Source organism: Emydura macquarii, unplaced genomic scaffold (assembly GCF_026122565.2).
Source record: "Emydura macquarii macquarii isolate MOO-44397 ecotype Brisbane River unplaced genomic scaffold, CSIRO-AGI_Emac_v2 contig_1483, whole genome shotgun sequence".
Lineage (NCBI taxonomy): Eukaryota > Metazoa > Chordata > Testudines > Chelidae > Emydura > Emydura macquarii.
Genome location: NW_027131620.1, coordinates 17,985,208 through 18,000,300, shown reverse-complemented (window position 1 = coordinate 18,000,300; position 15,093 = coordinate 17,985,208). Strand labels below are relative to the sequence as shown.

The 15,093-nt window shown below is 42.9% G+C and overlaps 1 protein-coding gene across 2 annotated transcripts in view; it reads left to right on the top strand.

The window, feature by feature from the left end:
* Positions 1–5,161: 5,161 nt before the first annotated feature.
* Positions 5,162–15,093, top strand: part of RPN2 (ribophorin II) — a 29,491-nt gene continuing 19,559 nt past the window's right edge. Inside the window, exons 1-6 of one of the 2 annotated variants that reach the window (XM_067554377.1) lie at positions 5,162–5,300; positions 6,622–6,815; positions 8,320–8,415; positions 9,829–10,004; positions 11,701–11,776; positions 14,535–14,669. In XM_067554377.1, the coding sequence (XP_067410478.1) occupies positions 5,288–5,300; positions 6,622–6,815; positions 8,320–8,415; positions 9,829–10,004; positions 11,701–11,776; positions 14,535–14,669 (690 nt within the window). In that variant the 5' untranslated portion in view covers positions 5,162–5,287. The remainder of the gene's footprint in view (positions 5,301–6,621; positions 6,816–8,319; positions 8,416–9,828; positions 10,005–11,700; positions 11,777–14,534; positions 14,670–15,093) is intronic. The other variant, XM_067554378.1, reaches the window with a different exon arrangement.

The following is a 15,093-nucleotide window of genomic DNA, read 5'->3' as shown; positions in this document are numbered from 1 at the left end:
ATGAGGGTTAGCAGCTCTGTAATAGGATACAGATCAAGTGCACAGTTCTTAAAACTCAGTAAATAAGATTTTAACAATCATCTGGCACTTATTTTATATGCAATAGCCATCCCATTAAATAGAAATAAAATCTGCATTTAAGGCACTTAATTGCACAAGTGGCCTTTGCTTTTTTCTCTCTCATCTCATAAAAGGCTCCTTTCGATCTGTGACGGGTGGAGGAACTCAACTGTAGGATTATTTTTTTTATCCCCTCGCATGCATGGGCCATAAGCACATTTGGCATTTTTACCCAAAGAGGAGATGTCGCTGGACTGCAAGGATAAGAAATGGGTTTAGAGAAGACACTAATGTCTTCCTCCTGGCGCTACTGCTGGATTCAAAGCTCAAGTCTCATCAAAACCAGAGGTCTGGCTGAGGATAGATTGTGAGCATTGCAGCCTGCAGCTTTCAAATGACCTCAGAAGCTTTGGGGAAATGTTGAGTGAATTTCCATGCCCATGATAGCAGGGGATAGAGTCAGGCATAGTGCAAACAGACACTCTGCAAGCTTCATGCAGACGCTCTCTGCCAATGCACGACATCCTTAACCTGTGATATTCTGGGCTCATTGCACATTCCTACCAACACAACCCCCTTATACACACACGCCCCGGCAAATAGCAGCATTCCTGCTATTTCAGACGTGGGCTTGAGGAGAGGCTGCCATTCATTATGAACTTCATGGTAGTTTAGTGATGTGGGCAAATGTCCACTTGGGGCTCTAATTAGAACACAAGCTCATTGCATGTCTACCTCAAGCTGGGGGGAGATTGGAAATTCCATTTCACAAAGACTTTCGAGATTTTGACATTTGGTTTTGATGCAATTCGGAACGAAACCTGAACATTTCTCAATTCTCCACAAAAGAAAATGTTTTTAAAAAGAAATTTGTTTTGGATAGATCAAAACATTCGTTTTGACAAACTCATAATGGTTCATTGGCACTTTTTAAAATTTTATATTATAATATAAATACCAAGTTCAGAAAATTCAGAACGAAAAGTCATTTCAAAGTGAAAAATCACAATGTTTTGTTCTGACAAAGTTGGACGTTTATATAGTAGGAACTCTTTTTCCTCTGAAGCAAAATTTTGGCAATATCAACCCTATTTCTCTAAGCATTTTGATTTCAATGGAGATGCAGTTTCTGACAGAAAATGGTTCCATCCAAGTTTTTCCAATCAGCTGGGACCAGCACAGGGTCTGAGCTCTGGCAAACTTTGTGGGGTTTTTTCATATTTTTAACAACCTTTGTGGGTGTGGGCATGTGTAGGTGTAGTTAGCGCTGGTGAAACATGCTGGAGTAACATGTAGTCGTAGCATGTAACATATATCATGTAGCTATAGACTGAAGTTCTCTGTGCAGCCACAAAAGAGACAGAGATGCTGCAAGTTGACCTATTCTGCTCCTGATAATGAGTCTCGACCCTCATCTGGAGCAACCAACTCCCAGTGCGAGAGGGTAGTTCTGTCTACAAGGCCATCCAGTCTGTGCACTCTGTGCTGAAACTAGCAGCAAGGCTAATGCTAACTGAGTGGGCTTTGTGATTGTCGACACCTATCCACTAAAAATGGAGCGGAGACAGCGACCTCATTTCACACAGTCCAGTGAGCAGCCAGCTGATGATAAATCTGGGTATCTACTGACTAAGCCCTGGTCTACACTGATGTGGCGATTCGGCGGCAGTTGACGGGAGTTACGCAAGCTAGCTTGCGTAACTCCCGTCAACTGCTGTGCTTCCCTTCTGCGCGGTGTCTTCACTGCACTGCGCTGACGGGAACTGCGTTCCCATCAACGTAGCGCTACGCCACTTGAGGGGGTGGTTTACCAGCGTCAACTTCTGGATCGATTGAGCGGGTCTTCACTGACTGCTCAATCAATCCAGATAGGTTGATCTGATGGTGGCGACTTTGCCGCCGTCAGTATAGACATACCTTTAGTGTGGGTTTGAACCAGCCACATAGAGATAAAACGCTTTATATCCCATTCCCATTGAAGCTATCCAGTGCATATTCTCAACACACACAAGTCAAGGAAAAGACATTACATCCCAGCAGCTCGTGAGAACCCATCAGGATGCCAGTCTCTCTACTCAGTACAATACTGTGAACAATATGTGAGGCAGAAGAAAAGTGGATCAGAATAAAGTTATGAAAAGAAGATTGCTGCCTTCCCTCTGGCTGCATGCTTGAATAACTTCAGGGCTGTTGTTTTTAAAATGAGCCAAAGCATCATGCACAGGGGGAGAGTAATAGCCTCTGGAATCTGATTGTTTAAATGTAGATGCCTTTTAAGCTGAAGGAACTTGTGAAACTGGCATTTTAAACAGTAGGTCTGTGAAACAAAAAAAGATAAGATTCTAGCACCCTCTGCGGGCCAGATGAAGAATCAAACTTTATTTCTTTACCAGTCACACAAGGATTTTTAAGTGCCCTAATTACTTGGCTTGACAGCCCCAGACACAGAGTTCCTGGCAGAAAAATGTGATAGAGCACCACAGCAGCCATGCAACTGCCCCCACCGCCCAGCAACGTGCCTCTTGTGACCTGGAGGGATAACACCTACAGCTAAAGAGAACATAGAGCAACATACGAGGCAGGATCAGACCAGTGGTCCATCTTGTCCAGTATCATGTCTCCAGCAATGGCCAGTGCCAGCTGTGTCAGAGGAAGGGGTGAGAAATTCTGCAGTAAGCATCTATGGGCTAACCTACCCCCAGAGGAAGTTTCCTCCTAGTCTTCCACAGTTAGAGGTGCGTTTACGCCTGAAGCATGGGGGGTTACATCCCTTCCCAAACGACTGGTTTTAATCATTGTTATTCTAACTGGATATTCCTGTTATCCATATAAATGGCCAGTCCTTTGTTCATTTATAATAAGTTCTTGTTCTCAATTATATCTTGTGGCAATGAGTTTCACAAACCAATCTGCAAAAGTGTTTCCTTTCATCAGCTTTAGACTTGCCTCCTTTCAGTTTCATTCAGTGTCCCCTTTTTCTTGTGTTATGAGAGAGGTTGAAGAGAAATCTCCTTCTCTATGCCATTCATTATTTCACCAATGTACGATGCTGATCCATGCAGTGACCCCTGCGGTAGTCCCCATTGCAACAAACCCTGCATCTGCTCACTACCTTTCAGCGGTCTTTGCCCTTTCTCTCTCCACAGCTTCCACCTGTCCCCATCTCATTGCTGCCAGACCTATGATACTGACGAAGAAACTTCATCTTCCTTCAGCAATCCTCAGTTCTTTCTAATGCAATGGTCCTTGTACCCTCTTTACCCTCTGTTCCAATCATCTCTGACTCTACCACTCTATGTCCCCCACATTCTGGGGCAGTCTTCATTCCCTCCTTAAAGGATTGTGGGGCCCAGCTGCCTTTGTGCTGGACATCAGCACCCATATTTGGAGCTGCATCTGAAATGTGCTCAATGCAACTCAAGAAAGTGTGGGGCAAAGGCAGTTTATAGCACGTTGCAGCATCCAAGATTCCGAGGCCATCCAGAGGTTGGTCCAGACTCAGATATAAGTTAGAGCATTTTCAGGTTGCCTCTGGGCCCAAATAGCTGTTCTTGGCCACGTTCCCTATGATGGTGCTAGAAAAGAAGTGGCCTATTCCGACTGAGAATTCCTTTGTGTAAGGAGAGCCCCCAGCTGGCTAGTTAAGCTAGCTTTCTTTAAAACAGTGCAAAACAGCTAGGGGATGGAGAGAAGTGGGCAGAATATGGCTCCATGTGCCAGGGCCAGTTTGGTGCCTGTCTCCTAATTTATCAGAGACAGTCCTACTATTACCCTTTACAGCAGTAGCCATCAGCTGCAATGTTCTTGCTGCTTGCTCCCAAGGTAAAATTTTGCAAAGCTTAAAGCAGAGCTTTCCTGAGGGCTCCCCTCTTTACAACTCACTTTTCTACATGATTTGCTAGTGCCTAAGTTTGGCAAGAAAAAAGATACCGTGTAAAGCCCTTTGTGGCTGATTACCCTCACCCTTCCACCAGTGTAAATTACAAGTAATCCCAGCACTGCCAACTCTCGCAACTTTATGATGTGTCCTGAAATTTGAGGATCTTTTTTAAAGCCTTTGTTGCTGGAATCAAGAGATTGCATGAGAATAACAGCTTTATTTTTTTAAAGTAATTTCTAACCCTCAGTGCTGCAGAAAAAGGCCAGACAATGTGGAGCAAGTGCACTCAGAGTGCTCAGAAACTAGAAGGCAAATATGAAGAGCCCATCATTTATTATTTTTAAAAAGCTCATGATTTCTCAGCCCAAGTCATAATTTAGGGAGTGCGTCTGGCCGCCTGATTTTTGAGCATTTAAGGCTCATGATTCCTAGCCCACTGAAATCGATGGGGTTACGCTGAGGGTCGCACAAGTGAGAGCCGCAGCAGCCTGTTGATGTGTGGGTGGTGACTGGCGCTGGTTTTGCTTTAGCTCCGTTTATTAGCACAGGCTAGTTTGAACTTTTGCACGGGTCTGGCTGCATCACCCCGGGCAGCTTCACCCAGGACTCAGCAGTCACCTCCATCATTCTGCATAGCACGGGGGTGACCAGATGTCCTGATTTTATAGGGACAGACCTCGATATTCAGGGCTTTGTCATACACAGGTGCCTTTTACCCCCTCACGCCAGTCCTGATTTTTCACACTTGCAATCTGGTCACCCTACGTAGCACAGCATGGCACCCCAGAAGGGACAGGAGAGCTCATTGTGGGGACTTAGCTAGATTCCCTCTGGACAGGAAGGAATCCCCAATAGGCCTGGCCCTGGGAGCGGCAGCAGAAAGCCCTACCTAGCCCTTACTCCCCATGAGTTTAACCAACGTCTTTTTCTCGCCTGCTGCCCCTTTAAATCTGCCTCCTTCTATGTGAGTGGCTGGACATCCAGCCAATCCGCGAAGTACACATCCCAGCCAGGGCTCCACCCCTCTCCGGGTGACCCATGCGAGATGGGAGGAATGAACCATGGGGCCTCATCAGGGAGGGGGGGGTTCAGATTGGAAGTAGCCCGGCGCTGCTCCTGCTCCCCCTCTTCCCGAGCGTGTTGTTCTTATTCGCCATTCGGGAGGGACGAGACGGGTTAATTCACCAGCGGCCGTTGCCGTTTGACTCTCTACCTCGCCCCTTCCACCCCCCGCCCCGCGGGGATGGGTGGTAGGGGCTGACGCCCTCGGCGGAAGCAGAGTGGGGCGTTGCTGCCTCTGACTGCTTCCCTTCCCGGGCCGTGAGGACTGAGAAGGCCAGGGGGAGAATGGCGGCCCCGGGTAAGGAGCAGCCCGCAGCCCTCACCCCCCCACCCCCGGGGCCGTGGCGGGAGTGCCAGCCTCCCCCTAGTAGAGTGAGATGGTTCAGCCTGTCGGGAGGGGGTCCTCTTCCTCCCTCCCCCCACACGACTCGGGCCGTATGGGCTGGGTGTGGAAGAGCGCGCCCGGGCCCGGGGCTGTGTACGCGGCAGTCCCCGCCCGACAGGGAGCATCAGGGCGCTACGGCCTCTTCCCCCAGCAGGCGTGTGGGATCCCCGATGGCCGGCCCGGGGGGCCCGCTCTGCCCCGCTAATGGGGCGTGTGGGATCCGTGATTTCTCAGCCCAGGGAGTTCTGTGATCTCCTTCGGGAGGCTCGGGACCTGCCAGTTCCCCTGGGCGTTTGCACCACAGCGTCTCCCTTGCACCGAGAATGCTCTAATTCACGCCCTTACCCCGGGCTTTGTGACCCGCACTGCCCCAGAAGAGCCCCTTCTTCTCTCTCCACCCCACCCCCCCACACACTGACTCATGGATTGACATTTTAATCTTTCACGTGCTTGTGGCTTGATCTATCGATTTCTTTGAACATTAGGTCCCAAGCCATAAATCTGACCTCGCACTTTCTCTCATCCTTGTGTTCTCTATTTTTATGCATTCTTCCCATCCCTTGTCATTCTTTTCCCCTTGCCTTTGCCACAGTGCTGTCTTTTTCTAATTGTGTTGCTGGTGATTTCCCTATCTGGTAGTCCTAGAGAATGGAAAATACTGGTCAGCAGAGCAGAATTGTGCAGTAAGGGCAATCCCACATTGATATCTTTCCTGCACTTCGTTTCCCCAGCTGCCTTCTGACCTTAGGGAGACCTTTCAGTTAAGTAAGAGTCAGGTCAACTCTTGAGCTCCATAAACTGGTCAGAAGGGACTCCTGGCCAATCCTGCATCTTAAATATTTTTCACTTCTCTATAATATTTTTGCAAAGCCTTATGTCACCACTTCCGACCTGAATGGGTTGTCTCTTGGGATCGGAGAGTATCAAGTCTGCAGTGCTCCCAGCCTGTGCCATCCAGTGAGAGACCAAAAGTGGCCCTCAGACTAAGTTCTCCTACTTGATTCTGTAGAGTCGGAGGGCCCAGAATAGGTATTTCCATTTGAAGTGTTTTCTAGCTGGGTGGAGCACAGTAACGGCTCATCCGGTGATGCCAACTATTCACTAATGCCAAACGCTTTCTGTTAATAAAACAAACTGCACTCTGTTCAGTAGCATTTTGGGGGTTAGACTAGATGACCCTTGCAGTCCTTTGTAATTCTATAGGTCTGTGATTCTATAATCTTTCTTTTTTCAGGTTCACACAGCCTCTTCCTCTTGGCATTAACGTTTGTGGCCAGCATCCAAGCCCTGACACCTACCCATTATCTCACAAGCCGTGATGTGGAGAGATTGAAAGCTTCCTTGGAGCGCCCATTCAGTGATTTAGAAGATGCTTTTTACTCCATTGTAGGACTCAGCAAGCTGGGAGTGCAAATGTCTGATGAACAGGTCAGGAGATGCTTCAATAAGTTGTATAGTTATAAAAAATTCTCTTCTCTCCCTTTCCCCCTTTCTTTAATCTTGAGATCTTTTTCTTATGTTTCTAAATCCTGGGTTTTGAGAACAGGCTGGAAGTATTTCTGCATATCAGTAACTTGATTAGGTGCTTCCTGTTCCACTAAGTATTTCCAAAAGCAGCAAAATTAAAATTGTGTATGAAATAACTTAATACTAATTTTGTCTTCTTTCAAGGCTTAGGATCTGTATCATGCATCACAGCGTGTCCTAAGCTCCTAGTATCTGTACGCTCTTTTCCTACTACAAGTAATTCCTCAACATCTTTAGTGTGATATCTACAAGTGTTTAAAAGATGTAAATATCACCCTACTCAGGTGTCATTTAGTTAAGCTATACATATTTAGATGTTTCAATCCTTCCTCATGAATAGTTCCTCTCGCCCATTAGTGATAGTGTTGCTGTTCTCTGAACTCTCTCCATTCTGTCAGCAACCTTATATTTTTCTCCGGTTAAGGGTAATAAGATAAGACTGCCCATACTGAATCAGACCAATGGTCCATGTAGCCAACTCTTCATTCTCACAGTGGCTGGTGCCAGATGCGTTAGAGGCAATTAACAGAACAGGACAATTATCGAGTGAGCCAACCCCAGTTTCCAGTCCTAGCTTCAGACAGAGGTTTAGGGACAACTAAAACATGGGGTTGTGCCCCTGACTATCTTGGCTAATAGCCATTGATGGACCTATCCTCTTTGAACTTATCTATTTTTTTTAACCCAGTTATACAAGTAGTGGTAACAAAATGCTAGCCAAATATTCATAATATTTGGATACCCAAAAATATTGCATAGTATTTAACTTCATCCAGTAGAATAAATTATCCAAACCCAGTGGTACAGACCTGCTTTTCAGTTATCCAAGGTGCAGCTTCATATAACATCTACAAATGGTTGAAATCTCTTTCCTATTACCTACCTTAATGATCTAACCTTTGCTTATCCTACTAGCCTGTCAGTAAGGAACTTGTCATAGGTTACTGAGAAAAATTCGTAGTGCCTGCCTTTCACATTTGTATTTGTTGAGTTGATTTTCTTTCTGTTTGTTTTTAGAAGTCTGGATCTGCATCTGTTAACAATTTCATGTTAAATGTATTGCTCAGCTGTGTTGTAATATACAAAATTACGTTCACATGGATTTCCTCTATCTTTGAAGAGATGACTCTGCTAAATACATTTTAAGTCCAATACGTTTAGTAAAATTGGATACGGTTTTAATTCAGCATTTAGTTACATTGCAATCAGCATGAAAATTATTTGATCACTGTGCTTTCTAAAGTGTGTTATCCTACTTTGGGTTTTTGGTCAATACAGGAATGAAGTGAGTTTAGTTGTCTCCTTTGCAAAGAGTGTTTAGGGTATTCTTAGAGTGTCACTGAACTCCATTTTTAGTTGCAACGGGCATGACTCAAACCATAAATTGACTTCTCTTTCTGCACAGGCTGTATGTAACTTTATCAAGTCTAACATGGATCCCAACAGTGTCGATTCCCTTTTCTATGCTGCACAGTCCAGTCAGGCTCTGTCTGGATGTGAGGTGAGTTCGAGTCCCTAAATTACACAGTCATTTTAAGTAAACATTTACTCTTGTTCTTGGCCAAACTACTACTACTGCCTATTGTTAGCATGCTGTAAGGTGGTTGTGTTTTATCTTATGGTTACAAAGTACTTTGAAATCCTCTAGGATAAAAGACTATTTTATATAAAATCACCTTTTTCTAGAGGATCCCAAGGCATTTAATAAAGCATATGTATAAAATACAGTGAAAACACAGCCACCTTGCCCCATGTGAACAGTAGGGGGAAGTAGAAGTTGATATATAAAAAGATTTTGATCCTGAACAATGTTGAACATTTGGACAAAATTTTTCTTTCTTCACCTCGCATTTAGTTTTAATGAGGCTGAGAGCAGTATGGCTTTCTTTTGTACCTCAGCACAATCAGCATTTTCCGGCAGGGGCACAGCTCTTATTTGTATAAATTTACACACAAAAACTACATTAAAATAACATTGAGTGCTTGACTTTGCAACCGAAAGTTAGAAAATGCCAGATTTCGCATGGCCCATGCAACTGTAATTCTGTCCCCTTGTGTGTCCATCCTGGGCACTGAATGAAGCAGGGAGCCCTGTGGAAAAATAACGTGCAAGTTAAAGCCTGTATCACAACACAGATGCATGCATAAGACCACGTGATTGCTAAGTTATGTATGTGTCTTGTTACAAAATGTTCTTCAATACGTTCAGAATTCACACGCGAACACATCCCGAACCCTGTCAGTATACAGCTACCCCCATTGCTAGCTGGCCCTCCCTCACCATCCAATTACTCTCCATCCTTACTCCACGTGGCAACAGGTCATCCCGCACACATCCCTTCTGCCTCTGGACAGTCACCCACCTTCCTCAACACACATTCCCCTCCACATCATTCCTGATGTCAGAGGTTCACAGGGCTGTGAAGGTTGCCTCCCCATCCTCCATCTCTAAGGCCTCAATCAAGCAAATGGCATGCATGAACAGGTAGCTAGTATGGTATCTCAGGCAGTCAACCTTTTTTGGGGTGGGAGTGGCCCTCATGTTGTTTGGGCTGCTCTTGATGAGTTACTGTAAAGCCAAAAAAGAAGGAGCTAGTATCTGTTTGGTAGGACTCACTAAAACTGGTCAAATTGTACTTTATAAACTCTTATGGGCAGGGGCCATCTTTGTTCTGTGTTTGTACAGCACCTACCACAGTGGAGCCTGGTCCATGACTGAGTCTCCCAGGTGCTATTGCAATACAAATATTAATATTAAAGATTTTTATTATTTAACCTACAAGATAACAAATGACGGAGGATCTTTTTTCCTTCCCAGATTCTATCCATTCTTAGGTGAAATGTTGAGCACCCCTTCATTCTTGAGGACTGGTTCATTTAAACCTGTTGTTACGTTTTCTATGTTCTGTCTCAGGTTGCCATTTCAAATGAGACCGGAGAGCTGCTTCTTGCAGCTGTCAGTGAGGATTCCTCAGTCAACCAGATCTTCCATGCTGTTGGAGCCCTAAGTGGCTTTGGGCTTCCTCTAGCATCCCAGGAAGCACTTAGTGCCCTCACTTCTCGTCTTAGCAAGGAAGAGAATGTCCTGGCGTAAGTTTTGCACAAAATAAAACAGTTCACTCAGATGCATATTCATCCTTTGTAAATATAGTTTTTTGAAGTGAAGGGCACTTGCATGTGTTTTTTTTATAATGCAGATTTAGTGGATTAGACACTGCATTTCCAGCTGTGACTTCTATCCTCTCCAATGTATGCTGTGTGGGAGAATAAAATGCTTGTGAATGAGCAGGTGAAAATAATCTCTCTTCCCTTAATTGTTCGCCCTCAGGTTTTGCAAACCAATTTTTAGTGCTTTTGTTTTAATTAAGAACAATGACCTCTGAAGAAACTGACTGGCTTTTTTTAAAAAAAAAAAAAAAAAGTTCATTTTTTTGATCTGTGTAGAATCTGGCTTGTGTTCTACCTCAGTTCATTGCTCGAAGGTCAAGAGATGTCAATTTGGGGAAAATCCTTTGCTTCTTGATACTTAGCACCAAAAGAATTTGCTAATAGTTTTATTCAAGTTGATGAGCTAGGAAAGAGAATGGAGCTGTTTCTAAGAAGGTGGGGGGAAGAGAGGAAAACTTTGAAAGGTGCTAAGATCCTCGAACTCCCACTGAAAGACAGTGGGAGCTGAGCACATCAGCAGCTTGTAGTATTAGTTCTGTTGATGTCTTAGACCTCTGGAGTTACCTGAACTGATGGCAGTGATTTGACAATATTATCTCACAAGGTGTGCTCGACAAGCAGCAATTTCTGTTTTGAACATTCCATTGAGGCTCTAAATAAGAAGCTCTGTCCTGCCAGTATTATAACTTCAATGCAGTTAGTTTATTTGTGATACTCGTATCTCAGTCAGTATTTTAGTTCGCTTATTAGGCAGGAAATGTACTAAAAAAACCCAGAATCTATACAGAATAAGCATTTATTTTGCCAGTGAATAGACTTACAAATCATGACCAGAATGGGCATTCACTATTTAACATAATGTCAGAATAATACATTTGATTGAGCGTCTTGACCTACCTTTGTATACTTTGTTTGTAATGACATCCATTCTTTTTCCACACCCAACTCTAAGCAATTTTCTGCTCATTTTGAAAAATAAGCTAAATAATTGTATGTAGATAAGAGATAGTACGAAACCCAGGCCTGAACATGCATATTTAAAAAAGTGAAGAGGGAGTTGTGAAAACTGTTACATGCATCCTGAGAGCAATCCCTTTATAATACTATAATTTACTTTGAATAATCTAAGGCCCAGACTTTCAAACTTAAGTCCCTAATATCAGGCCCCCCAAATCCGTATTTAGGGACTTGTACAAGTGTTCTCATTTTCACAAGTGTTGAGCAGCCGTAACTGCCATCAGAGTCAATGGGACTTCTGGATTCTCATCATCTCTGGAAATAAAGCCTCTTATTTAGGGACCTAACCTTAAGCACTGAAATGCAAAACAATTTGACTTAAGGATTTATCAGCAATGCAAGTATGTTATTTTTTTACACATGCATTTTTATTAACCCAATAGTGTCACTTTACTTGACATAGTTAATTTCCCGTGTACCTCTTCAGGTTCTGTTGCCACTGAGAGGCCTCCTGACTGTCAGAATATACTAACCACCTGTTTTTTTCCTTTCAATTGGAATTCAAACTATGTAATTGCTTTGATTTTAATAATGTTAAGCTTTTAAATTGGTAAAATCACACACTACTTGCTCATCCCTGCTTTAATTTTCATTGTTCCAGAACCATTCAGGCATTGCAGACAGCATCCTACTTGTCCCAGCAGGCAGACCTGAGCGGCATTGTGGAGGAGATAGAGGTAAGAACTTGCTTATACTTAAATTGCTGAGGCAGTCTTTAGAAATCTGCAGCTCTGAAAGATGTTTTAGAATGCAAACATTGGATAACTCCCTCCTTTTCCTGCAGCATTGGAGTTTGTTTGAAAACTCCTTTCAAAGCAGAGTTCTTCCCTGTGAATAAGGTTGAACATGTATGTGAACTCTACATCTAACAAAAATTATCTTAAGTTCACATTAAACCCAGAAAGTTACTAATGGTGGTTCAAGCCAATTAATGCCTTTATTTATTTCTTCTGGGTTTTTCCAAAACAATACATGAGTAATTCACAGAATCATCGTCATGTAGGACTGGAAGGAATCTTGAGACATCATCTAGTCCAGCTCCCTGTGTTGAGGCAGGACCAAGTATACTTAGACCATCTCTGGCACGTGTTTGTCTAACTTGTTTCTAAAAATCCTTCAATGATGGGGATTCCCCAGCCTGCCTTGGACACCTATTCCAGTGCTTACCTATCCTTAGAGTAAGAAAGCTCTTCTTAGTATCTAACCTAAATCTCCCTTGCTGCAGGTTAAGCCCATTACTTCTTGTCCTACCTTCAGTGGATCACTGTGCTGTTTCTGACAGCCCTTAACATATCTGACAACTTATCAAGCCCCCACTCAATCTTCTTTTCTCAAGACTAAACATGCCCAGTTTTTTAACCTTTCCTGAGAGGTCAGGTTTTCTAAACCTTTTATCACACTTGTTGCTCTCCTCTGCACTCTTTCTAATTTGTCCATCTCTTTCTTATAATGCGGTGCCTAGAATTGGACCCTGTGTCCCAGCTGAGGCCTCACTAGTGTCAAGTAAAGCGGGGCTATTGCCTCCTGTGTCTTACGTACAACACTCCTGTCAATAAACCCCAGAATGATATTAACCTTTTTTGCAACTGCATCTCACAATTGACTCATATTCAATTTGTGATCCACTATAACCGCCGAACCCTTTTCAGCAGTACTACTGCCTAGCTACTTATTCCCTGTTTTGTAGCTGTGCGTGTGATTTTTCCTTCCTAAGTATAGCATTTTGCACTTGCTTTATTGAATTTCATCTTGTTGATTTCAGACCAATTCTCCAATTTCTCAAGGTTGTTTTGAATTCTATTCCTGTCCTCCACTGTGCTTGTAACTCCTTCAGCTGTATCTCATCTGCAGATTTTATAAGTGTACTTTCCACTCCCATCATCCAAGTCATTCCTGAATATTAAATGATACAGGACTGAAGGCTGACTCCACTCAAAACACCACTAATACATCCCCCACCTTATAGCTATTCAATCTAGACCTAATTTCCTTAGTTTTCTTAAGAGAATGTCATGTGGGACTGTCTCAGAAACCTTTCTAAAGTCAAGATATGTCCTCTCTACTGCTTCCCTCTCTCCCCCATCCACCAGGCCAGTAAGCCTGTCGAAGAAAATTAGGTTGCACTGGCATGATTTGTTCTTATTTATAACCCGATTATCCTCTAGGTGCTTACAAATTGGTTAATAATTTGTTCCAATATTTTTTCAGGTATCAAAGTTAGACTGGTCTGTAATACTTTGGGTTCTCTTTTCTCCCCTTTTTAAAGATAGGTACTATGTTTGTCTTTCTCCAGTTACGTGGGACCTCACCTATCTACCATGAGGTCTCAAAGATAATTGTAGTGGTTCTGAGATTTTCAGCCTCTTCCTCAAGTACCCTAGGATTAATTTCATCAGGCCCTGCCAACTTGAATACTACATCTAACTTATCTAAATATTCTTTAATCTGTTTTTCTTATTTTGGCTTGTGTTCCTTCCCCCTTGTTAATAGTAACTATGTGGAGTTAACTAATCACAATTTACCTTTTTAGTGAAGACTGATGCAAAATAGACATTAAATGACTACTTGATGTTGTCCATTATTAGCTCTCCTTCTCTGCTAAGTAGAGGACCTACACTTTCCTTTATATACATTAGGAACAAGAGAAAGATAAAGAACCTCTTCTTACTGCCTTTTATGTCCCTTGCTAAGTATTGTTCATGTTGTATCTTAGCCTTTCTAATTTTGTCTCTACATTCTTTTATATGTTCACCTTTAGCAATTTGTCCATGTTTCCACTTTTTGTAGGATTCCTTTTGATATTCAGATTATTAAAGAGCTCCCAATGGAGCCAAATTGACCACTTACCATTCCTCTTTTTCCTTCTCATTTAGATAGTTTGCTGTTGTGCCTTTAAATACTGTCTCTGAGGAAATACCAACTCTCCTTTCCCTTAGATTTTCTTCCCATGGGACCCTACCTACCAGTTCTGAGTGTAAAGTCTCCTTTTTTAAATCAATTGATCTTATTCTGCTGCTCTTCCTTTCCTTAGAATCCTGAAATCTCATTTCATGAAATATCTTCATCCTTCAGATTTGCAAGCAGTTCTCCCTATTAGTCGCAACCATGTCTAAAATGGGTGTCCCTCTGGTTACTTCCTCCACCTTCGGAAACAAAAAGTTGTCCTCAGTGCATTCCAAGAACTTATTGGACATTTTTTGTTTTGCCTTACTACTTTTCCAGCAGATGTCTGGGTAGTTAAAGTCCCTCAGTACTCCCAGGTCTCGTTTCTTGGATATAAAGGTGGTTCAGATTAGAGAAAATTGTCATAGTGGCCCCAATACAAATACTCCATGAATGTATACCTAATAGATTGCACTAGTAGTCTCAGTAGTTCTGCTGTCAGTCGTATTTGTCTTTACCTTTCATGCAATTTTTCTCTCTCGTTGCTGCCAGGACCTTGTTGCCCGCTTGGATGATCTAGGTGGAGTATATCTGCAGTTTGAAGAAGGACTTGAGGCTACTGCATTATTTGTTGCTGCTACTTACAGACTGTCAGACCATGTGGGTACAGAACCAGCAATGAAGGAGGTATGTACCAGATTATTTGATCCAGAGGGTATAATAGCTGGTAAAAAAAACATTTGTGAAAACATTAATTGTTGTATCTGGAGATTATTATTAGCATGTATAACTGAGAGCAGAATGTGACCCATAGCAAACTATAAGTAAATTTGGTAAAAGGGAAATATGCCAGGGCCCGTTATTTAACTACCAGCCAGGAGGAAACTTGGACTGAAGTGCCAGAGATGCAAATAATTTATTCTCAAATTTACCAAAGGAAATGGTAATTGCATCCTAGATTTTCTGTATTTATTGAGGGAATTTGTTGAAATGGATTGAAAAAAGAGCCCAGTGATTTGGATGCAGTTCCTATATTTCACACTTTTACATAGCACTGTATAACTTGGGAGTGGTGTACAAACATTAGCTAACCAGGAGAAAATGCAAACAC